General features: G+C 47.7%; 1 protein-coding gene across 3 annotated transcripts; it reads left to right on the forward strand.

Moving 5' to 3' along the window:
* Window positions 1–1,380: 1,380 nt before the first annotated feature.
* On the forward strand, window positions 1,381–24,712 carry LOC135818895 (sushi, von Willebrand factor type A, EGF and pentraxin domain-containing protein 1-like). 3 transcript variants are annotated; one of them, XM_065332089.1, is made up of 10 exons: window positions 1,381–1,634; window positions 3,830–3,950; window positions 4,373–4,702; window positions 5,014–5,229; window positions 15,212–15,367; window positions 16,037–16,213; window positions 20,091–20,261; window positions 20,841–20,996; window positions 22,535–22,714; window positions 23,832–24,712. In XM_065332089.1, the coding sequence occupies exons 2-10, from the start codon at window positions 3,866–3,868 to the stop codon at window positions 24,089–24,091; spliced, it is 1,731 nt and encodes a 576-aa protein (XP_065188161.1). In that variant the 5' UTR covers window positions 1,381–1,634; window positions 3,830–3,865; the 3' UTR covers window positions 24,092–24,712. The 3 variants fall into 3 exon arrangements, with proteins under 3 accessions (XP_065188161.1, XP_065188162.1, XP_065188163.1); XM_065332090.1 differs by having other exon boundaries at window positions 3,834–3,950; XM_065332091.1 differs by lacking the exon at window positions 20,841–20,996 and having other exon boundaries at window positions 1,384–1,634.
* Window positions 24,713–25,075: the final 363 nt, after the last annotated feature.

A 25,075-nucleotide genomic window follows, 5' to 3' on the forward strand; every position in this document is an offset into this window, starting at 1 on the left:
TAAATGATCCTAGGCTATTGCTCTCTATTAAATGCTAGTACGGATAGCAGTAAAGTAAAGCATGAACGTTCCTGTTGGTCCACATTGGCGAGAAAATACTGATGCTGTTACACGAGATGATTGGGGAACACCATCAAAATACAGCTGGATATGGACATCACCTCGCGTAGAACAATACTTGAAGTATCCACCAGGTGTTGTGATATGATCTTGTTTTTCCCACCCAGAATCTAGCAAGCACCAGATTGCTATTAAGGGGTGCAGAAAATTCGAATAACTGTTTGAAAAGCCATCCTCCAAACTTGCATCACCAACAGGAGATTTGCATGCTCTTATGCCATCCTTGCAGCTAGATAGGTTTATGTGAACACAAAGGGCATCATCATCAAGGTGGGGCACCCAAATTCACATCAAATACCATTTACTGGTCACTACCGGTCCGAGCTTCCGGTCCATTCAGCCCAGGAAAGACGAGGCAAAGGCCTCCTAAGAAGGCGAAAGGGCAGCACATTATTATGATAACTATGAACAAAATTAAACTGGTGCACGTGTCAAACAACAAAGCAGCAAAGGTTAAGCTCCAGAACGTGTTCTTGTAACATTCATCAATGGAATCTCGTTACTGACGGAAAAGAGATAAATAGGAATATGACATTGTACATTTGAGTTAAAGGTGACAGCGTGAAAAATACCGGTAATAAATACGTAACATACATTCATGAAAGATTATTACGAGAGTTCGAGGGATGTTACAAGTGCAATCCTACGGAGGTACACGTGCAGAATGTGTTAATAGCTATTTCACGGCTATAATCTCCCCATCGACTAGTCACATAAGAAAGTTTAGGATGCACGTTATTTCCAACGTGACGCGAACGTTCACGTCAAATTTCGACGTGAGCTGCAGGTAACTCACGCTGATGTTCGACGCGCGAGCCAAATGCCTCTCTATTATTTAGACATAACATTTTGTCACCCTTGGCTTGGCTTGTACTTCTCTCTAAAATTGGAGCCGGCGTTCCAAATCTATTCCATCTCGTTCCAATGTTCCGAAGTCTGGGGAAGACCGCTCATCTGATCCTGCGCCTCTCAGCTGGAACGAGGAGTCTAATCTAGCTGGCTCTTACAGCATGTTCCCTCTCCCAGATCAGTGCTCTGCTAGACTAGTGTGGCGCTGCTCTGCTGGTCCCACGCTCACTGTTAAACATACACGAACACAGCTGTCCCACTCAGCTTGGGTTCTGAAAAGCACCTGCTCCTCTTATCACTGCTGGGTTTGAGACGAGGAGTAGTGGGATGTTACGACTGCGTCTGCGAAGGATACGCCTGGCCTGTGTACCTTGTCAACACAAAGTCATATCGCCGGCTGTTTAGAATTGCAGCGACGAGACAATTCAGTATAACTCAGACTGTAAAACAGAGATGTTGGGGTATGTAGTTTTATAATAAAAGAAATGGCTTTGGTAGGAACTGCAGCATCTTAGAATGAAAAGAGACGAATCCATGCTTGCATTGGAGGGTTGATAACGCAGGGTAACTTTTGCCCTGTTTGATCAGCCACAAGGTGGCCAAGTTGGTGGGCTGGGAAGTCGAATAACGACCTACACGTTTTACTGAATACCAGAGCTACAGAGGTAAGAAGATGTTCTTCCTTGTCACTAGAAATACATTTTAAAAGCTTTTGCGTGAGTGTGTATGCGTGTGTGTGTATGCGTGTGTGTGCGTGCGTGCGTGTGTGCGTATGTGCAAGGAAGTGTGTATAATTATGTGTGTTTTTGTATTTGTATTTACTATTTATGGATTCTCCACAGGCCTTAGCCAAAATCCCAGGAGTCTCCGTGTGTCTGTGTATGTGTGTGCGTGTGTTTGCCTATGCTTGCATTTACGTGTGAATCGTACGTTACTAGGAGCGTGGTGCCCAGCATCACTCTTTATCGTACATGTACATTGTACAACTGTTTACAGGTCCGGTTACAACATTATTCGTTAGTACATAAAAGTCGTTATAATGACCCTTGCCCAGGTCCCCGGAGTGCCAAACCCTCAGTATATGGTTATTGCCCATTCAGGACCAAGGCCAAAACACATAGCAGAAAACAGAAAGGCACAACTTATCATCTATATAGTCGTAGATATGCACCATCTTTTGCATCCAAGGAAGAGCTATGCTGGAGATTTTCAATTATCTGATAACGAGTTGAAGCGTCGAAAATTTATGTTGTATCGAGGGTAGCCAAGGTAAGTACGAATTAGTGCCTATTTCACCTTTAGCTGAAAGTCCTGTTGCAAGATAAGTCTCGTTACAAGACAACTAATTACTTTTTTCATGGCCCCGAGATTATCTACTAACGAGGGAGGACCTGTATGTGGAAGAGGATGGTCACTGTCGGCAGTGTCGCACGGTGAAAGCTTTGATCCTGGGGACGCCAGGTGGAGGACAGAAAATCATTCCGTATCTGTGTGGTGTCAGAAGAAAAGTCGATCTTGCACTGCCATTGACGCTCTTCTTTCTAAACTGCTATCCTACACTATTTCAGTTAAAACAATAATTGTTCATATAACCTACGTGGATGATAAATATTTATCAACCATTATTACAGCTGCAGTGGTGTCTTCAAATTCATTCAACCTACGGGGAGATAAAAATTTAAATAATTCTTTAGACTTGCCTACATTGCCTTGTGCGAAATAGTGGTTGCGACTTCGGCGATGGTTTTTTTAGGAATGAGTTTGCTCCCACACTGGAGCTCGCGCTATTCCGCCGACTTGACCTGACACTCGACTGACTCACGACTGCCATCCAGAGCACACGAGAAATCCATCGAACCGTCCACTCGGAAAACCTGCAAGAAAGCACCACTCCCTGCTCAATACACAGTATTTCGGGGAATTTACCCCTCATCAGTTGAGCTCGAGTAGTGTGTTTGAAATATGAATGCGCAGATGGTTTTATTCATAGCATACTTTGTTCTTACCTAGTGATTGGTCATCAACCTTCTTCTCAACAGCCTGGACCGACATGCTGCTTGTTGGATTGCGAATGTGGATCGTGTCGCCACAGTGGCTGTGGCGAAGCCTCATGTCACATATCAGGCCTTCATCCATGGAGTAAAGACAAAGTGGAACTACCATATCCGCAGCCAAGATGGAGTTAGCAGATAAATATTAATTGGAATTTTGGAATTATAATTTTTTATCTGCTGCTGCAGGAAACCTGACCACTGCTACTAAGCTATTTTTGTAATCAGTAATTAATTGATTAATGTTCTGGATTCCCCAGAGGCTGGTACATGGTTGGTTTGACGAGGGTCTCCATATCAGCATGACAAAATAAACAGAAAACCAACGACAACATGGTTCTGGAGAAAGAGGTTGAAAACACCAATGCGTCTGTACTCCTGGTTGTTTCAAATGGTGGTAAATACGCACCAGGCAATATGGCGATAAATACACGCCTGCCCACATACACTCTCTAGGCTGCAAAGTTATTCTGCAACAGAGTTATCCTTCAGGCAATCTTCTGCTTGGATGTCTTCACATGGAGCTTGACTGGGGAGAATATAGTTGAAGATACCAATGCAGCTATACTTAGCCCAGCGGGGACACAACACTGGAGAGCTCAAATTCTGCAGTTCTTTTTTGCAGAAACTGGAAACTCGAGGTGCGTCCCTTTCCGCAAATTTGGTGTTATCGAATCAAAATGCTCCGCTTGTGCACAGAGTGGTTGATGAACTACGAGCGCCTGCCTGGTTTGGGAACCCAGTCTCTTTTCTCTATTCAACATAACTTTGTGACAGGCAAAGGCTTCCTGCTTTGTGCTTTGTTTCAGAAAGAAGTCAACGGAAGAGCCCGGATTGCTGTCAGTATGTCACAGAGTAATTGGGCTGCAATGTTCCAGCTTCTCTTGCTAGCATGCTTAGGAACGCATCAGTCTGCAAGCCAACACGTGGGTGAGTATCCACTAGGAACATGCATTGGTGTATTGGATCAGAGGAAGGTTCGATTCATACTGCAAAGTCCGGAGGAGGGGAGAGAGCAGAATTCAATCCGCAGCATGTCCGATACTAGATAGTAATAATTTATTTGTTCTACGTCATCTAAAAGAATCACGTACCTGTACATATGCTACATTTTTGGTAGGGTGACGATATTTTCTGCAAACCTTGAAGGGTCCTGGAGGTAATTTTACTGTGGGCTTACAAGACACAATATACTTGCAACTAAAGGTTTTCAAAAGCGTTAATGCAGCACGGCCCAAGTCCAACACACGAGAAGCTTCAATAATGAACTAAGAGGAGTGATGCCGAAGAAGGTCAGATACAGCGATTGAAATCGCACCATAGTGTCCATCACTGGCTTTGGTTATTTTCAGAACATTTCAATTGCAACTCCCCAACTGGTCTATACTACATCAGTGGTTTGGACTGGTCTACAAAGTACAACAACGCAACTGCAGCTGGAAATAAGTGCAGGACAATAGCGCCAGGAGTCAGCTTTGCCCTGATCAACTCCACCGACCTTAGCGGTACAAACAGGAATTGCTTGCTCGCTTTCCTTGCGCACATAGCAGCAGCGTACCCTGGAAACAGCGTATCAGCATGGTTGGATTCAAGTACTGGAACAGACCGTCATTGCTATCCAGGACCAGCATGCAGTAGCACCAACGTCACGATATGCAAGTACAACAAGCCTGAGGCCGCAGGTAGGGTTCTTGGCTTCTACTGTTATAAATTCATTGTCGGAATATGTTTCGGATACAATGCTGCCGATGAGCTCTTATTTTTACAGACTTGAGTGCTTCTCTTGGCAACTGATACACTGTGTGTGCGTGCGTGCGCGTGTATGTGTGTGTGTGTGTGTGTGTGTTGAAGAATAGAAGAGAGATCGTGTTCATACTGTGGAACAGCACCTTAGGTACTGCCTTCAAAATAGGAACATGTAAGCACTACCACTGATCACGGTCCCGTCAGTCCTTTATGAATTCTTTCCCGCATTTTGCTTCTAATTTTCTAGACCTCACCAACAGCTGCCCAGTTTTGCCTCCGATCACCAATGGGATTGCCACTTATCCATCAGGACTTGTGTTCCCATCAGAGGCCTTCTACGCATGCAACATCGGCTACCGACTTCACGGCCCTAGCAATCGTCAATGTTACTCACATTTGAAAGCTTCCAGCACAATAACAACTCCAGCTGCCTGGGATTCATCTTCAAGTCGCACATGCCATGGTAAAGTATTTTCAAAGTTTGATATTTTCGCAGTGTAGTGAGATAATGGTAGTGGGATGGTCTTGGACTATGATTGAGAAACAGAGAGTACTAGGCTCAAGTGCTGTTTGAAGGAGGACGCGTATTTCATCCTTGCCGCGGGCCACAGTGAATGGAAAACTCCTTGCCTAGTAAGAGGGAAACATGGATGCAGTGAACGAGAATTTCAGATTTTTGATGGTCAAGATCTGCCAATCTCTCTCAGTTCTGTATCTTCTCCCTGATGTCTGAGAGTGGTGGCTCTTACCCACGGTTGAGGTTACTGTGTCTGACTGGATCTCATGGGAACCGTGGAATGTCTTGGTCATCAGTTTTGGATTGGTGGTCTTGTAACCATTGACATTGAGGACTACACAAACACTGCGTTCATTAATGTGTGCCCTGTGATCATGTGATGGATGTGTAACTGCGCATTAGTAGTAGAATTTAATATTTTACTAGGGAACTCCCAACAGGTGTTGCCTTTTTACTGGGAACCCTAGGAATGACTTAGTGCTTGTGACAAGTGCAAAAAGGGGCTTAGCTTGACGACATCCAGGCGGTTATCCAGGTGTAACCATTACACCTTCTTCTGCCTTCCTATCTCTGCACACCTATGTACGCGCCTGTCACTGCACACTTATGTACGCGCCTATCACTGGACAGCTTGTGCGCGCCTATCAGTTGCACACCTTGTGCAACTTCTAGCACTTACTGTTCACGGCTAACCTTGGCACCTGTGATTCTACTTACTGTATAAAAGTGCTTCTTTACTACTAAAGAGACGATTATTCCTCAGCTGACTATGTGAGACGTTTACATTGGTAGCACAGAGGATGGTTTTCGATGGTTATGTCCAGTTTGCACTGGTTCCTTCTGACGCCTGCTGTCTTATCGTTCCTGGTAATCAGTTTACTGGTTTTCGCCGCTATTCGGGAGCTGCAGCGGGTTGTTAGGCTATTAGCCAACGGTCCAACGCGAACAACAGTACCTGTGACTCCTTGGAAGGATATCGGCGCCGCGGTCAACCAGAATCGGCCTACTTTGAGACGTCGGCCTTGTACGAATGATCCTCAAGTGTTCGATGGCGAGGCAAACCGGTTCAAGGAGTGGTCTTTCGCTATACATTGCACGGAACTGCCCAGGACGAGGTCACCCAAATGCCCTGCGTCAGTAAGTTCGGTGCGTTTGCTGGCGCGACATAGGGTACCTTCAGAACCGACTCCGATCACCGTTCACAACCGGTTTGCTGGCCTGGTCGTGGAAGAACCTGCGTACTGCGACATTGGTGACGATGAGCTGGACTCCAACCCGCTGCAACCTGGAACTACTGAAAATGCACACCTCAGCAATGTCATCGTCGACAAAGAGCACGACCTGTTGCGGGTTGTTAGGAAGATTAACGGTCGCCGCGCAACTATGCTTATCGATTCTGGGTCCACCCACGATCTGATATCCGACGCTTTCGTGCGTCAGCACCAACTCCCAACAAAATCCAGCTCCGAAGTCCTGAATGCTTCCCTGGCTAACGGCACGTCGTGTCAGATGTCAGGTGTCACAGAAGCATTCAATATTGTTGCAGACTTCAGTGACCACCAGGACTTCAGAGTGTTTCCACTTGCCAAGTACATGTATGACGCAATACTCGGAAAGCCCTGGCTCACCAGGTATAACCCCGATGTCAACTTCCGTACCAATCAGGTAACATTCGATGGAAAACCAATCGCAACCGGTAAGGCGCTTGATTGCTCTGAACGGGATTCTATTGAAACCCTGTTCATTTCTGGAACTAGGGCCAGCCATGAGCTGAGACGTGATGCGAAGGGTGTCAAAGCATGGGTGTCTGTAGTTGACGACATGGCCCGCGATGTGCTAAAACCACCCTTCGGTGCTGTGTAATTTTTCGGAGAAAATGATGAAAACGTCAGCACGTCTCGATTTTCTCATCATCGCAGGTGACAGTCATGGTGGAAGGAGGACGAAGGCGCTCGTTCGCACAAATTGTTGTCGAATTCTCGGCAGCAGAGTCGTCAGCACTGCCAAATGACGATAGATCGTTCTTTGGATGGTCAGATCAAGATTCTGACGACCAGAGCGATGACGAATCGCCCGACGCCTCTCCGCTCGTGACCCTGCCGATCGCGCTTGCGATCGATGCGGAGGAGATTTTGGACGAGGCGCCAGCGCTACAGCCAGCACAAGCCCTCGTCGCCGGAGAACAGGGCCAACCTAAGAAATCCCGTGCCCAGGCGGCGGCCAGTACTGTTGAAGAGGTACAGGCGCGAGTGGACAAGGGTTGCAGCTGTGCGGATGTCAACTGTTTCAAGAACGTGTCACCGGATACTCTACTCACTGCACGCAACACAGCGCTGGCAATGACGAACGAGGAGCTGTACTGTTACGTCGCTGGAAAGCTCGATGTGTTGAGACGACGCGGTGCAGTTACTTCTCAACATGGAAGTATCGCACAACGGATGCAGCGCGGAGAAAGGTCCGGTCCACTTATTGCTATGAAGTGGATGGTGAAGAAGTGTGCCAGACTGTTTTCATGTACGCATATTATGTAAAGGAGTGGAAGCTAAAACAAATTAAGGCGGAGGTCTATGAGTAAGTATGAGCATGCTGTCCCTCCCCCTCAGTACGCATGTGAGGGTACTTTGCCCTGGAATGCACTGCCTGCAACTTTGGTGACATCAATGGACTTCCCCAGCCTGCTGCCCCCAGAGGCCTCCTCCAACTATTCTGCCATGTGCTACTACTTCGAAGTACCAAGAAGCATGTGCATACTGAATATATCAAGGCTGGAGGAACAGCAGCATACACAACATTCCTGAAAATATGGAGCAGCGAGTGCAGTGATGTGATAATAATCAAAAGATGTGTGCAGTGTATGTTCCGATCTGCAGTCTCAGATCGTCAGGGCAAGAACGGCAGAAACTCGCTTTTAAGCACACTGACGCACTCAAAGCTCATATTGAAGAAGCTAACGTGGCCCGTGACCTTTATCAAAAGTGTATTACTGCCTGGCATCTGATCATCTGCCAGTGACGCTCAAGACGGCTGGAATCTCACCGCAACGTGCAAAGTACTTGCACCAACAGATTCGTCAGCACTGCCACCCAGAGAGCGGAGATATCACCTGCCCAGCACCAGACCAAGCAGAGCCAATGTCCCAATTATTTGTTCGGAACATACATAGTAGAATACTGGACAACTGTGCAAAATAGTTTTTCTCTGTACATAGACAGGTGTATGACAGATGTATGAAGCCTCAGAAACGAATTATTGTGTGAATATCAATTATTTTCGGCATTTTTATGCACCAAAAGCTTGCATAAGATTGGTCATTAATACTTCCCCATATTTTTGGGGAATGGCCAGGGACCAACTTCCCGCTCAAACTCATTTTCGGCAAAACAGCACCAAAGGGTGGTCTTACCAGATCATTGTTCCAGAGTCTCGCAATAGGGTCCCTCCGGATAAGCAAGAAGATATTGATGAAGATATTCGGCAGTTTGCAGATGTCTTCCAAACGATTTACCGAACCAGGTATTCAGTCACCCAGTTACCCAGAGTTACCCACCAGAGTCACCCAGTTACCCACCAGAGTCACCCAGTTACCCACCAGAGTCACCCAGTTACCCACCAGAGTCACCCAGTTACCCACCAGAGTCACCCAGTTACCCACCAGAGTCACCCAGTTACCCACCAGAGTCACCCAGTTACCCACCAGAGTCACCCAGTTACCCACCAGAGTCACCCAGTTACCCACCAGAGTCACCCAGTTACCCACCAGAGTCACCCAGTTACCCACCAGAGTCACCCAGTTACCCACCAGAGTCACCCAGTTACCCACCAGAGTCACCCAGTTACCCACCAGAGTCACCCAGTTACCCACCAGAGTCACCCAGTTACCCACCAGAGTCACCCAGTTACCCACCAGAGTCACCCAGTTACCCACCAGAGTCACCCAGTTACCCACCAGAGTCACCCAGTTACCCACCAGAGTCACCCAGTTACCCACCAGAGTCACCCAGTTACCCACCAGAGTCACCCAGTTACCCACCAGAGTCACCCAGTTACCCACCAGAGTCACCCAGTTACCCACCAGAGTCACCCAGTTACCCACCAGAGTCACCCAGTTACCCACCAGAGTCACCCAGTTACCCACCAGAGTCACCCAGTTACCCACCAGAGTCACCCAGTTACCCACCAGAGTCACCCAGTTACCCACCAGAGTCACCCAGTTACCCACCAGAGTCGCCCAGTTACCCACCAGAGTCGCCCAGTTACCCACCAGAGTCGCCCAGTTACCCACCAGAGTCGCCCAGTTACCCACCAGAGTCGCCCAGTTACCCACCAGAGTCGCCCAGTTACCCACCAGAGTCGCCCAGTTACCCACCAGAGTCGCCCAGTTACCCACCAGAGTCGCCCAGTTACCCACCAGAGTCGCCCAGTTGCCCAGAGTCGCCCAGTTGCCCAGAGTCGCCCAGTTGCCCAGAGTCGCCCAGTTGCCCAGAGTCGCCCAGTTGCCCAGAGTCGCCCAGCTGCCCAGAGTCGCCCAGCTGCCCAGAGTCGCCCAGCTGCCCAGAGTCGCCCAGTTGCCCAGAGTCGCCCAGTTGCCCAGAGTCGCCCAGTTGCGCAGAGTCGCCCAGTTGCCCAGAGTCGCCCAGTTGCCCAGAGTCGCCCAGTTGCCCAGAGTCGCCCAGTTGCCCAGCGTCGCCCAGTTGCCCAGCGTCGCCCAGTTGCCCAGCGTCGCCCAGTTGCCCAGCGTCGCCCAGTTGCCCAGAGTCGCCCAGTTGCCCAGAGTCGCCCAGTTGCCCAGAGTCGCCCAGTTGCCCAGAGTCGCCCAGTTGCCCAGAGTCGCCCAGTTGCCCAGAGTCGCCCAGTTGCCCAGAGTCGCCCAGTTGCCCAGAGTCGCCCAGTTGCCCAGAGTCGCCCAGTTGCCCAGAGTCGCCCAGTTGCCCAGAGTCGCCCAGTTGCCCAGAGTCGCCCAGTTGCCCAGAGTCGCCCAGTTGCCCAGAGTCGCCCAGTTGCCCAGAGTCACCCAGTTTCCCAGTCACCCAGTTACCCAGTTTCCCAGAGTCACCCAGTTGCCCAGAGTCACCCAGTTGCCCAGAGACACCCAGTTGCCCAGTTACCCAGTTGCCCAGTTACCCAGAGTCGCCCAGTCACCCAGTTTCCAAGAGTCACCCAGTTGCCCAGTTGCCCAGTCACCCAGTTGCCCAGTCACCCAGTTGCCCAGTCACCCAGTTGCCCAGTCACCCAGTTGCCCAGTTGCCCGGTTGCCCAGTTTCCAAGAGTTACCCAGTTGCCCAGTCACCCAGTTACCCAGTTGCCCAGAGTCACCCAGTTAACCAGAGTCACCCAGTTTTCAGTTGCCCAGTTACCCAGTTGCCCAGAGTCGCCCAGTTGCCCAGTTGCCCCGAGTCGCCCAGTTGCCCAGAGTCACCCAGTTGCCCAGAGTCACCAAGTTGCCCAGTTAGCCAGTTGCCCAGTTGCGCAGAGTCTTCCAGTTTCCCAGAGTCACCCAGTTGCCCAGTTGCTCAGTCACCCAGTTACCCAATTGCCCAGAGTCGCCCAGTTGCCCATAGTCACCCAGTGGCCCAGAGTCACCCAGGTGCCCAGAGTCACCCAGTTGCCCAGTTACCCAGTTGCCCAGAGTCACCCAGTTGTCTAGTTGCCCAGTTGCCCAGTCACCCTGAGTCACCCAGTGTCACGGAGTCACCAAGTCACCCAGAGTCGCGCAGTCACCAAGTCTGGAAATAATGGAAGACGATTTATCACTACCTTGACATCATTTTATTCGTGCTTCGGAGATGGGGGATCGTAGGTAATGATCGCACTCAAGATTGCAGCCGTCTACCAGATGCTAATGCTGCAGAAGCCGGACAGTGACAATAATAAATAATTGAGCGCCGCATGGACCAGTGGTCCAAGGGAGATTTTGCAGAGCTGCAACGGGAAGCGGACACCATACAGACCTCTCTTCTATCGTCCAAGGACAAACATAAACGTGATCCAGTGGTCCCGTCAGTTGACCCTGCCAGGCGTTTTGCAGATTATGTCACCGCGGGCAAAGTGGGCCAGGCGCTCTGTGGCTTGACAAGCGGTGATGATGGAGGCGTGCATCGATTGGACGAAGAGATTGATGGACGCACTGTCCGGGATATCCTGAAAGACAAACATCCACCCGCAGAGCCGATGAGCGAGGACGCCGTTATTGGTGGTGATCCACCTGCTCCACCTCATCCGATCTATTCCAGCAGCCTTGGACGTCAGTCGATTTTAAAGTGTGCAGCGCTCGGTACGCAGGGTGCTGCGGGGCCGAGTGGTGTTGACGCTGAGAACTGGAGGCATTTTTGCGCTAGTTTCTCTGACGCCTCCCAGGGCCTTTGCGATGCACTAGCATCGTGTGCAAGGCGTTTAGCCTCCACGTATGTGCACCCAGCATCTTTTTCGGCTTTCAATGCGTGCAGATTGATAGCGTTGGACAAGCAACCCGGTGTCCGGCCGATTGGAATAGGTGAGGTCGCTCGACGCATTATAAGCAAGGCCATCCTCTCCGTCGTCGGCCAAGCCGTTCAGGAGACGGTTGGGTGTATACAGCTATGCGCTGGCCAAGATTGCGGTATAGAGGCGGGAATACATGCGATGCAGCCGGCCTTTGAGCTGGATGACACTGAAGGAATTCTGATGGCAGATGCAAGTAATGCGTTCAACAGACTGAATCGACAGACCTGCTTAAGAAATGTTCGGCACTTGTGTCCATCACTTGCTACCGTTCTAATTAATACCGTGATCCAGCTCATCTCTACGTGGACGGTGAAAGTATCCTGTCGCAAGAAGGGACAACACAGGATGATCCCCTTGCAATGTACATGTACGCGTTGGGAATGATGCCCTTGATACGTTTGGCAGATGAGGCGGGTGCGGTGCAGTCATGGTTCGCGGACGATTCATCCGCTGCTGCTAGTCTTCGCAGGCTCCGTCTATGGTGGGACATAATGGACAAGAGAGGACCGGCATATGGATATTCCGTAAACCCAAAGAAATTGGCCCTTGTCGTCAAGGAAAGGTGTTACCAGGAGGCTACTGAATTGTTTCGAGACACTGGTGTTATGATAACGGACGAGGGATCACGATATCTTGGCGCAGCAATCGGAAGGGACAGCTTTCTTCAAAGCTATATCAAAACAAAGGTGGACGAATGGATGGGAGAACTGAAGAAGCTAGCAGTATTTGCGCAAACCCAGCCGCAGGCTGCGTATTCTGCGTGTGTGACGGGCCTCAGGCGTAGATGGGCGTTCCTCTCTCGTGCCATGAAGGTACTCGAGCCGATGTTCCAACCGCTGGAGGACATTGTGAAGTCTGAACTGATTCCCGCCCTAACTTTCCGTGCACCCCCAAGCGACACCCTCCGACGGCTTATGGCTTTGCCGTGTCGTCTGGGTGGGCTCGGTTTGATTAACCCTGTGTCCCTATGCCAACAATACGAATCGTCGGTTCGGATGACCAACCCTCTGTCTCGGAGAATCTTGTCAAGGGATGGCTCCATCGGTGACTCGGTAGTATTAATCAGGTCGGCCAAGAGAGACGCCAGGGCATCTTCTCGACGTCATCAGAAACTGGAATTCGACGCGATATCGGGCAGTACGTCGGAGTCGCTACGACATGTCATTGACGTCGCGAAGGAGAAAGGGTCGTCGAGCTGGCTGACGTGCCGTCCGCTTAAGAAATATCATTTTAATTTATCAAAGGGAGAGTTCTGGGACGGACTCTGCCTCCGTTATGGATGGACGCCGGCCAGGGTACCGTCACACTGCTCTTGCGGCCAAGAGCCAACTGTCGCGCATTCCCTGTCGTGCCCCTATGGAGGGTTTCCCTCCATTAGACACAATGGTGTTCGGGACGTCACGGCCCAGTTGCTGGATAAGGTGTGCACCTGTGTGTCCATCGAGCCCTTGCTGCAACCGCTGGCGGGGGAGCGTCTTCGCTACCGGCTGCGAATGTGGAGGACCGTGCCTGGTTGGATGTCGCTGCTAATGGTTTGTGGGGCAGTCGTTTTGAGCGTACACTTATTGATATACAGGTTTTTAACCCTCACTCACGCTCAAATCGATCTGCACCACATACTATTGTGTATCAGCGACACGAAAAAGAAAAGAGAAGGCACTATGAGGAGCGCGTGATTCAGGTTGAGCAAGCCTCCTTTGTTCCGGCGGTCATGTCAGCCAGTGGCGGAATGGGTCCAGCGTCAACAGCACTGTATACAATCAACTTCGCTAATAACGACTGCGGATATAACGACAATTCGCGAATAACGACAGAATTTTCATGCCCAGGGCAAGGTCCCATCCAACTGTAACACAATATAAACTATAAAGAGACTTCGGGTATAACGACACTTCGCGAATAAGGACACTTTTCCGATGTCCCGCCGAATGTCGTTATAAGCGAACTTGACTGTGAAGTTAGTGTGTAAACGCATTGCTCATCTGTTGGCTGAGAAGAGGGGTGAGCACTATTCTCATGTTATGGCATTTGTTAGATGCAGGATTTCCTTCAGCCTTTTGAAATCCTGTATCATGTGCATTCGCGGTTGCAGGCGTACAAATTTTAGTTGAAATTTGCACCCTCCTGCGGAGCCCACGGTGCTTTGGCAGTGGCGGAGGCTCGCCTGCCGACGTAACCGTCGGAGACCATCATGAACAATGGACTGACTAATTATTCACTTGTCCTGTCTTTCTAAATAACATGTTATTGCACATGTTCTTGGTTTAGCTTTTGTGCCTTTTTCGTGCTTTGGAGTTATTTATTGTTTTTGGACTCTTGATAAAAAAATAAAAAAGTCACCAAGTCACCCAGAGTCGCGCAGTCACCAAGTCACCCAGAGTCGCGCAGTCACCAAGTCACCCAGAGTTGCGCATTCACCTAGTCATGCAGTCACCCAGAGTCACCCAGCCGCCTCAGCCGCCTACAACCGATTTGGACGGCAACACAGGGTACATTGTGGAGGAAATCTTGGATCACCGAATATGCAAAGGCACACCCGAGTTTTGGTTAAGTGAGTTATGATGAGACAACCTGGGAGCCAGAGAATTTTCTCAAGGACGAGTCCGGAAGAAACATTGCTCCACTTGTGTTCTTTAAAAGTATTTCATTCTATTGTGTTGTGCACAGTCGAGATGAGGGGGATGGTGTAACCGTTACACCTTCTTCTGCTTTCCTATCACTGCACACCTTGTACACACCTATCACTGCACACCTATGTACGCGCCTGTCACTGCACACCTATGTGCGCGCCTGTCACTACCCACCTTTGTACTCGCCTATCACTGCACACCTATGTACGCGTGCCTGTCACTACACACCTATGTACGCGCCTATCACTGCACGGCTTGTGCGCGCCTATCAGTTGCACACCTTGTGCAACTTCTAGCACTAACTGTTCACGGCTAACCTTGGCACCTGTTATTCTACTTACTGTATAAACTGCAAGAAAGGGTTTGCTCCCCACACCGGAGCTCGCGCTATTCCGCCGACTTTACTTGACACTTGACTGACTCACGACTGCCATCCAGAGCACACGAGAAGTCCATCGAACCTTCCTTTCTTACAAATCATCGCCGAAGTCGCAACCACTACTTCGTACTGTATAAACTGCTTCTTTACTAATAAAGAGACGATTATTCCTCAGCTGACTAAGTGAGACGTTTACATGTTCCATCTGTCTGCTGCCAAAAATGAAATAGCATTCTGGCCGTAACGAGACGTAGCTCTGGGTAGGTTCAGAGCGGCTGAAGCTTGACCGCGGGTAGCAGCATTTGTGCGGCATGATGCAGAGCGGGGATAAATTTCCTGCTTAGAAGAAGACTGGTGCAACGAGATAGACACCTAAAAACAAACACATTTGAGAAATATTTTGTATTTTTCTTGTTGTGTGTTGTCCCTCAAACTGCAGTAAACAATTGTCAAGTTCCACGTTTGGCCGATGGACAGGTTCTCGGTACTTCCCCTTATTACATGGCCAAGTGCGATGTCGGTTTCAAGTTAGTTGGGAATGTGCAGATCACCTGCATCTCTGATACGGAAACAACGCCGATGCCAGCTTGTCAGCGTGAGTTTGTGTCGCAGAATCCCTTTGGAAAGCTCTTCGGCTATGAGGAACCTAAGTCTTCATATTTATAGTGTTGATGAGAAAAGTCCCATCAATCCCTTACTTTTACTTCGAAGTAGAGCCAATTTTGGCCCACCCGATGGCGACAAGGTGCCTGATAGACCTACCCGAGATAAGAATCTTCCGAGACTCATTTGCAGATTGGTACTTGATGCCATTTTGTCTTATTCGATAGTGACTGCTAGAAACTTCAAATTGTTTTCTTTTGCACTTCTGCTCTTGACGCACTGTAATTGGCATCGCGTCATGTCATTTTTTGAACGTGTAACACGCCAAACTTAAAAGGAGTAAAGCTGCGTGCTGATATCACTCACAAAGCAACATACCGTTCTGAAAGTCAACCGGCATAGTGGCTATGCTTCTGATTTGCACGAAATACTTTATTTCTCTATTAGTTCATGAAATTAGCAGACCTTCCTAAGGCGAAGTGCGCAAATGTGCAGTGGCTGGTTCCCAAGATGGCCTTACGCCCTGAAGGTCTTGTTGCCTTCTGTGTTCTCCCGCATATCACCTGTATGGCACAGGAGTGTAGTGAAATGAGCTCAATTCAGCAATATTATTGTAAAATGGATCCTGAACTGGTTTTCAATCCCCTTTGCAACTTTGCAGCCATTCGGTGTCTTGCTCCAAGCATTCCTCACAGCGCTGGCTTGATGGATACCGGTAAGTACTCTGATATCGGACAGCGAGTTGACGTTAACTGCGCACATGGCTACCGACTGGTGGGCAACAGTACGGTGGAGTGCATGCGTTTCGGCGGGTGGACAAACCTCCCGGCGTGTGAAGGTGAGTGCAGGTGAACTCATCTGATCAGGAAATGAAAAAAGGACAACATGTTACAAGTTTTATGTATGACTCACTGTCCCCCTATTAAACCAGATATTATACAGTCAGCAAGTGCGATAGCAGGGAACAAAACGGACAAGAAAAAAACCTGACTTGCTGCCAGTATATTATCTGGTTACATTGGTAGACAGTTGGTCAGAACTCGTAGCATTTTTTCTAATAATTTTGTATTTATCCATCATTAAAGCAAGTAAAGTAAATTATCGTGTCCGTTCGCGACGGCCGCTTACACCCGGTAAACCCCAGCGGTAGATGCAGCGCCTAAAGGTGGGAGTGAGTGGAAAAGTCTCACAGCCACTGGCACAAGTGCCGAGAAAGACCCCTTTAGACGCATCCATGTACCCGTTGTGCCTGGCCACAAGTTCCCAGTTGACTGTGGGTAGCAGCACGGCTGGAAAAACCGCTCCCATTGGCCCAACCTCCGACTACAAATCAAAAAGGAAATCTACGGGGATTTCTCACAGAGGGTGAGATTGTCGCTCCACCTTTAACCCCTGGCGGTTGCTTTTATTGACTTTCACTATAACGCCATGTTTCCATGCACGTTAGTATAGTGGATACAGAGAAAGGAAAAGCACCTTTCCCCAAAACAAATGAAACAAATATGTATAGGATATTGACCAAGACGAGGTCTATATTTCCCATATAGACCAAAGTCGAGGTCAATATCCTATTTATCACGACTGCTTTGTGATAACCCCAAAATTTGAACCTTTAGGAGCTGTTTTAACCTTTTTAGTATAGCATTTGTACTATGGTGTACATAGGATGTTGCCTATTTTGGGTACAGGACTGTAAGAACAACAGAGTTAAGCATCTGCAGCACAGTGGCTGGGTGGTATAAGGGGTGGCTTGAGATTCATACTGTTGTGAGTTCAAAACTCCTGCTTGTTCTCTTTCTTTGTCTTCTTTCTTTCAATTTTTCTTTTTGAAGTGGAGAGAAAAATTCTAAGTCCCTCCAAAGTCGAAAGATTACAATGCCTAAGTTGTCGATACAAGCGGTCGATATAAGCGGTCGATATTGCGGCGATATGGGTAATATAGGACCAGTCAAGGATCACGAGAATAAGTGGAGGTCGATATAGAAGAGTGATAAACTGTTTTATTACCCCCCCCCTCCCTCCTCCGCCCAATCTGCATCTTTGAGAATGAATGGCAACTCACCAGTGTGAATTTGGCTTTATGAATCCTCAAAGACAAAGGTCTTCCGTTTTGAGGTACTCTAATCTATTGCATCTTCTGAAACCCACAAAACCAATCCTTCCCAGGAAAGCCTTTTGAGATCTGCTCCAATCCAACACCCTGATGAATACCACCTCGGTTTCAAGTTAGTAGGCGCAGATCACCTGCATCTCTAATACGGAACCAACACCGATGCCAGCTTGCTATCGTGAGTTTGTTTCGCCGAATCCCACGCTATTCAGCTATGAGGAAACCTAAACGTTTTCATTTCGATAAGCAAAGCCCCATCACTCACTTACGTTAAGCGCAAACTCGAAGAGGCCTGCTCGGGATGGAAACCTTCATGTTAAGATTGAATTCTGATGCCATTTGCCTTATTCCATAGTGCCTTCGAGACTACTTCAATTTTTATGTGACACTTCTCCCATTGGCTAACTTTAATTATTATCATATTCTCTGTCCACCCTGCACTCACTCGTTGCGCACACATCCGCACACTCACTCATACGTGTACACCACTATTGAACACGTGAACATTGCCAGTGGGGGCCACCACAGCACAGCGCCCCAACTTATTGTCTTTGCACACAATTCCGTGGTCATGACTATACAGAACAATTGCCTAGTCTAACACAAACTCCAGCTACGTACAACCAGAAAACCACGCCCGACCATTATGCATCCGCACACTCTAGAATAATCAAATCACTAGAATAATCAAAAGCGATGATCTATGAAATTACATGATGATTACTGGGGTGAGTGGGTGGGCACTCCCACTCAACTCTCCGCACAAAGACAAAAGAGGCCGACCCTGCACTCGTCACCTCCTTTTATCCCACACCGTTCTCCCTCGTACCCGTTCCCGGGTGGACAGAACACTACTTCTCTGCTAATTATTATACTGTGACGTCAACCGCAGAGAAGTGACATGTGTAATGTCTTTTTGAACAGGTAACGGACAGAATATTTTAACTCTGATACTGAGCCAGTATCAAAATAATGTAAAACGAGAAGAAAACACATGAAAACGAGATATGCAGTAACTATCCACGACTGTAACAAGATGATAAACAGTCAGAATGTGCGATAGTAGGGCACAAAACTGAGACAGTCTCCGAATGTCTCATCACTTTGTCAGTTTGGGGCCCTATTATGGAACGTTCTGACCGTTTATCATCTTGTGACAGTCGTGGATAGTTGCTGCGTATCTCGTTGCCATTTGACTTTTTTTTTTTTTACAATCAGAATATTCCTAATGAATAAAGCTAATATCGTTGAAAATAAAGTGAGTGCACTCATACCACTCATACCACTCATACCACGAGAACAATGGAACAATATTTTATGATTTGAACATCGTGTTCATGTGATTTTCATCAGAAATCGTCATCACACTGATAGTTGGACTGCAATGGAAAGACGTACCGTAAAGTGAATAGTATTTATTCGTACTAGTAATCCAGATTTATGCAAAAAAAGAATTTGTTACAGCACTCACACTCTCCACTTAACATACCAACACTCACATACCCACTCACATACTTCAAGTACATGTACATGTACCTTTCTCACCTGCATTTCTCCAATCTACACTTGCTTTCACACTGCTCGCTGCTCATGTAATCACGCCTCCAATAGTGCTAGCTTTAGAATATTTAGGAAGTTGGTTGCTCCAACGAGGAGCACACGCTTCTTGCCGAACTTGACACTTGACTGACTCACGACTGCCATCCGGAGCACACGAGGAGCACGTCGCACCTTCCGCTCGGCAAACCTGTAAGAAAGCACCACTCCCTGCTCAATACACAGTGTTTCGGGGAATTCACCCCTCATCAGTTGAGCTTGAGTAGGCTGAGGAAGATTGTGCCTGAAAAGCACCACTTATATACTGCTCTCCAGGCCAAACCCTCACCAGGGATACAGACTTACAGAGACGCTTTGTTTCCAGCGCGACAAACACCTCGCGAGGCCCCAGGTAGCAGCGTGAGTCAGAGTCGCTCATGGAGTTGTGCTGAACAGACGTTGAGAGCCAGTATAGCTATTCACAACGCTGTCACCTCCAACAACTGAAAGCGGAAGGTGCGACGTGCTCCTCGTGTGCTCCGGATGGCAGTCGTGAGTCAGTCAAGTGTCAAGTTCGGCAAGAAGCGTGTGCTCCTCGTTGGAGCAACCAACTTCCTGACTATTACCGCCGAAGTCGCAACTTCTAAGTTCGTTTTAGAATATTTGTTTCTTGTATTAATTTTTGATCTAACAATGTACATTTTATGGTAACATAAATATCTTTCCTTTGTTGTCCAAATCTCAGTGTGATGGCTATTTCTGATGATTAACACTTATGTTATTCTTCCTATGCAAGTCGCAACTCTTGTTTTGAGTTGTTTTTCTTCTCTCTTTTTCTTTCCCTACTAGTTGCTGTTACACTCACTGATCCTTATGCACAGATATACAGCATTCCCTCACTAGTGGGACCATTGTTATTAGGCTAGGGCCTGTTTTGGACTTCCGACTCTAAATAAAGAATACAAACAAAACACATGAAAACGACGTTGAAATCCAAAATTTTGTTCCATTGTTTTCGTTGTACTAGTATAATCTGACTTGGTTGTAAATCCCCATTGCTATGCTGCAGGCATTCGGTGTACTGCTCCAGTCATCCCTCACAGCACCGGCTTGATCGATAAATACTATGATATTGGACAGCGAGTTGACGTGCACTGCTCACATGGCTACCGACTGGTGGGCAACAGTACGGTGGAGTGCCTGCCTTTCGGCGGGTGGACAAGCCTACCGACGTGCGACGGTGAGTGCAGGGGGACTCAACAGGAAATCTTCGGGGATTCCACCGAAACGGTGAGCCCTTTCCTCCGCCAATAACCACTGGACATTGCTCTTGTTGAAATTCACCTCAACACGGCTGCCATCCTGAGCAAACGAGAAGTCTGTCGAATCTAAGAATCTGCAAACCTTCAAAAAAGCACCACTCTTTGCTTAATACACTGTGTTTCGGGAAATACACTCCTCATCAGCTGAGGATGAGTAGGCTGAGGAAAAGTGTGGGTAAATGATTGTTTGTTTTGCTTACTATCTGTTATGTGACAAAACTCCACAGATAGTTACGAGAAAGCGCTCAGGAGGTTTATCTATTAATTTTTCATTTATGATGTGTCAATGGGTTCACAATAATCAATCCTTTTCATTGGTATTTTGCACTGACTCCTCGTTGGTTATCTCACTACGATGTACACGTTTTTGTGCATGGATTTCGAATAATAGTGGTAATAGCGAGGGGATTATTGACATGAACTATAATCAGTTACTTGTGATCTTCTTCTCTCATGGACTTATCCTTTGAATGGCTTCCACTGGAATGGCATGACAGCTTCCATATGCTATCCACCAGCGATCTCTAACGGAAATGCGTCGGCAAGTGGACCACTATACACCACTAAATGCTACTCCGGGTTTGAGCTTGTTGGTGACCCAATCGTCACGTTCGCCTGCAACACGACCGCCACACAGCTTCCTAGGTGCACACGTGAGTCAGGCACAATCGCACCAGTCATTGGCATTCCTCTGCTTCTCTGATCACTGTCGACCTTGCTTATAACGGCACTCAGCGGCGAATCAGAAAAGTGTCCTTAATCGCGAACTTTCCTTTTACCCGAATTCTCATTATATGTACATGTACACAGATACATGGATTTTGCTCTGGGCATGAAAATTCTGTCGATATTCGCGAATTATCGTTATATCCGCAGTGGTTATTAGCGAAGTTGACTGTATTACTGCTAGCTACAATGCAGTGTGTTTGAATGAAAGATACAAGTGTAGCAGCATCAACCACCACAATATGTCATACCTTTTGGCTGAGCGCAAGCAAATCGAAATATAAAATTAAGGTGGCAGACTACCCAAAAATTCGCTGAAAATCGAATTTGTAAATTCATATTGAGTGCTACGTCAGTTGAAAGAGCATGAATAGCTGCAAATTCTCTGAAAATTGTGTCCCGATCTGACCGGCCGTTCAAGAGTTATGGCCCAAAATGTGCCCTTGCAAGGAAAGATTTTTTTGTTGCACGCTGTCATTTGTTGGCAGCACTGTATTTGAATGTGAGCAGACCGTGCGCAACTTGTCGTATCATGGAAACACGTGAAAGTGTGCAGAATTTTGCTCCAAGTCCAAAAAATCAGGTTTTTGAGCCACGTATTGGGCTGCACGGCGGCGGGCGAAGTCCGCCGCCGTGCAGCAGGACTTTTGCCAGCACCCTCGTGACGTTGCAGATATGTGGCTTGATTATTGTAGTTGACGTTGATTTAGTGACTTTGGCAAGTTTGAGTCGTGTCAAGAAGTCAGGTAGGATTCAGTACTAGGCAGTAGTGAAACGTGAGTGGTAGTCTTTGCCGGTTTCTGAGGGTATCCTGGATTTGGTGTGCAGCGCTGTGGAAATGGCTTGCTGTGGAGGTCCCAGCACTGGATGTTGTATCAAAGGTACGACCTCGTAGCACGTGCTAAACCTAAAAAAATTCAAAAATTGACTTGGGTCTGTGGGAGTGTGTGAGAGAACGCCCACTCGTTCCGTTGTGACAGATTCCAGGGCCTCGTTGAGGGGCCCTACCCCATCACCCATGGCTGTTTCTGGACTTGTTCTAGGTTTGAGTCCCGCGCACGAGCAGAATGAGCACGAAAATGTGAAAATTTGTAAATGCATTTGTTTTGCTCCTGGGTGGCTCGCACACCGTGGCACTATGCCAGAAATTTAAGTTTTTCCGGCCTGGAAAGCCAGTGAGTGAGGCGCAAGAACTTGTAAATCATGTCCTGAGGGCCAGCATAGTGGCTGGAGTGTGTGGTCAAAATTTCCCTCAAATCCATTGAGAAACACCAAAGTTACGGTCAATTGAATGCCATATGAAATTTATGGGTAGGCTGCCCCCTTAATCGAAATGGGCTAACAGATGTAAAAATGCTCGTCTTGTGGCTCGCGTTAAAGAAATTCATCGAGTGAACATTACAGTAAGTAGAGTGGCTCACCAAACTCATTGTACATGTATTTGTGTGAGTTTTCATGTTTCCAGGTTATCTATGTGCCTTTCCACCAAGAGTGATGAATGGTCACGTGACCGTGCAGAGTTACCTACGAGGTGGAACAGCGCATGTCGCCTGCAACGCTGGATACGGCCTACACGTGCATGCTGCCAACACTACGACCTGTCTTGGCAATGGCTCCTGGTCCCGGCCATTGGGAACCTGCCTACGTAAGTACAGTGAAACCTGTCTAAGGCGACCACTCAAGGGACCGGCAAAATGTGGTCGCTGTTACCAGGTGGTCTCCTTGTCCAGGGTCATTTGACTGGAAATAGCATCTCTTGGTCCTGTTTTCAGTGGTCGTTCAGGACAGGTGGTCGCGAGTGATCGCCTTGACAGGTTTTACTGGATATGTTGATATTATTAGTACTATTACTCGAAAGCATCTCGGATAACGTTTTTTTACAAACACAAACCTATAAAGCACACCAACATCAACAATAATAGTCGTGCTTGACGTTGCCAATGACAAGTTGTCTTACAAGCGAAAAAGGGCTTTCAGCAGCATGATCCTGAGTTTCCATTTTGTGATCCTTGCGTGGTCAGCATATTTAGCTATTTGAAGTGTATTCTTGTTGGTACGCTCCAATCCACGGTGTGCATTTCTTTACAGTGTCGCTATGTCATACTGTTTGATGATGATAGTCTTGTAGAGCGATGGCATAATTACGCTGATTTACTTCTACACACACTTACACACCCTCTTACTGACAGGGGAGTTGGCCTTTATCAATGCTGGTTTGGTAGCTTGCACATCATTGTGAACCTGATGAAGGCAATTTTCCGAAACATTGGAATAATTATTGTGGCATGAGTTGAACTATTTCAGTGATAATGTAAGAGGGCGTGTGTGCTCTACTCTTTAAAACTCTGAACTTTAACATGCCCAACTCATCACAACCACGCGCTCTTCAGCCGAACCATACAGACACCAGCAAGGACACTTCCGTTGAGAGATTATTGTTCCACGCCTCTAGCCGTTTCGCTCCCTGTCGGAGCTCATCAGTAGAGGATGAGGGCTGTGATGAGTTGGGAATGCAATGAATTGAAAATATGGCCGAAAGCTCTGTCGCAATATTTAGTTCTGAACTTTAACATGTGTTGGCCTTTATCGTTTCATTTAGCCTAAACGCAAATAATTCCTATCCCAGGGGTAGGCATATTGGCTGCATGCGCATTGCATTGACGAATAACTACCGTTATTACCAGAACTACTACAGTAATAGTCTATTCTTACCCCCCCCCCCCCCCGCTCCCTCCCTCCCATCTCTTCCCTTCCGTCCCCAGGCTCATCCGACTCAAGCGGTGCAACGTCAGACACAACTACTTCGAGTATCGTTGTTGGTGTTGCAAGCTTCTTGGCTGGGTTTCTCATTCCGACGGTGGTATTTGCTTGCATTCTCAAGCGCCGCGCCCAGGAGCACAGGGTAGAGACTACCCAAGCTCCAGTGCAGCTCTCTAACGATATTGTCCTGCCCAACCTGAAGAAAAACGATGCATACGGTATTGTGGAGTGCCACCAGGAGACCCAGTATGAAACAATATGATATCTGGCTACTTGGCATCACTTCTCCCACCAAAATACATATTCATCATGACTATAGCTATGAATAGGATGTGGGCCGCAGACATCACACACATACACATACATATCGAACAAGTAACGTAGTTTCGTGATGTTTGCGGCCTTCATCCTATTCATAGCTACATGTACATCAAAATTATTTTCTCCTCGCAGGGTATTTGTACAATGTTGAATATCTTAGGATTGTTGCCTGACCGACTTACTTCAGTAAAATTCTAATGTCTGGCTGTCTTTTGGTCGCAATGTTCATACGGGCATAAGTCTTGCTAAACCTGCATCTTACAACCGATTTGAGATGTATATCTTGTGCTCATGATTTAGTTGTGTCTACCATGCAGGCTTCCGTTGCTGTTTGATGTTCTCATCCTTGCTCGCTTAGTTTATCTATACCGACCATGCGTTTTAGTTTTGGAAATTGGTATCTCATATCTCCTTTCCTTTAGGCTCACTCTCACAGACCAGTAATCAATTCAATACTGATCATTACTCTCCCGGAAATTGTTTTAATTTTGGGCATTCCTCTTTTGATATCGTAAATGCTGAGCACATTAATATCACAGCAATAACTGTGATGGATACAGTGAATGGGATTTTCGGTCTTTGACCACTTGCTGGTGAGCTGATCTACTCACCTCCCACCGCTTTAGGAGCTGCATCTGCGCCTTGATCCTTGAAAGGTGGTGGCGTTCCTATGGATGCGGAAAGCCCGGCTTCCAGCCGAGTCTCACGCGAACCGTGAATTTTTTTTAATAACTGTGAATGTACAGTGCTAGCAACTGAAATCCGACCCCCTTGCCGGCGCGCCGCGCCACCAAGGGGGTCGGATTTCAGTTGCCAGCACTGTATAAATGATTCTACCGAAGTAGGCATTGCGATTGCAAAATGTTGCTGACGACTGAAGTGCAATCAACTACGCTAATAACGACGGCGGATATAACGACAATTC

Source organism: Sycon ciliatum, chromosome 6 (genome assembly GCF_964019385.1).
Source record: "Sycon ciliatum chromosome 6, ocSycCili1.1, whole genome shotgun sequence".
In the NCBI taxonomy this organism is placed as follows: Eukaryota; Metazoa; Porifera; class Calcarea; order Leucosolenida; family Sycettidae; genus Sycon; species Sycon ciliatum.

Coding starts and splice junctions, on each gene's coding strand:
- LOC135818895 (XM_065332089.1), top strand. CDS start 3,866: ATGTCACAGAGTAATTGGGCTGCAATGTTCCAGCTTCTCTTGCTAGCA. Junction 3,951..4,372: donor GTCTGCAAGCCAACACGTGG/GTGAGTATCCAC, acceptor GGTTATTTTCAG/AACATTTCAATTGCAACTCC. Junction 20,262..20,840: donor AAGCCTACCGACGTGCGACG/GTGAGTGCAGGG, acceptor ATGGCATGACAG/CTTCCATATGCTATCCACCA.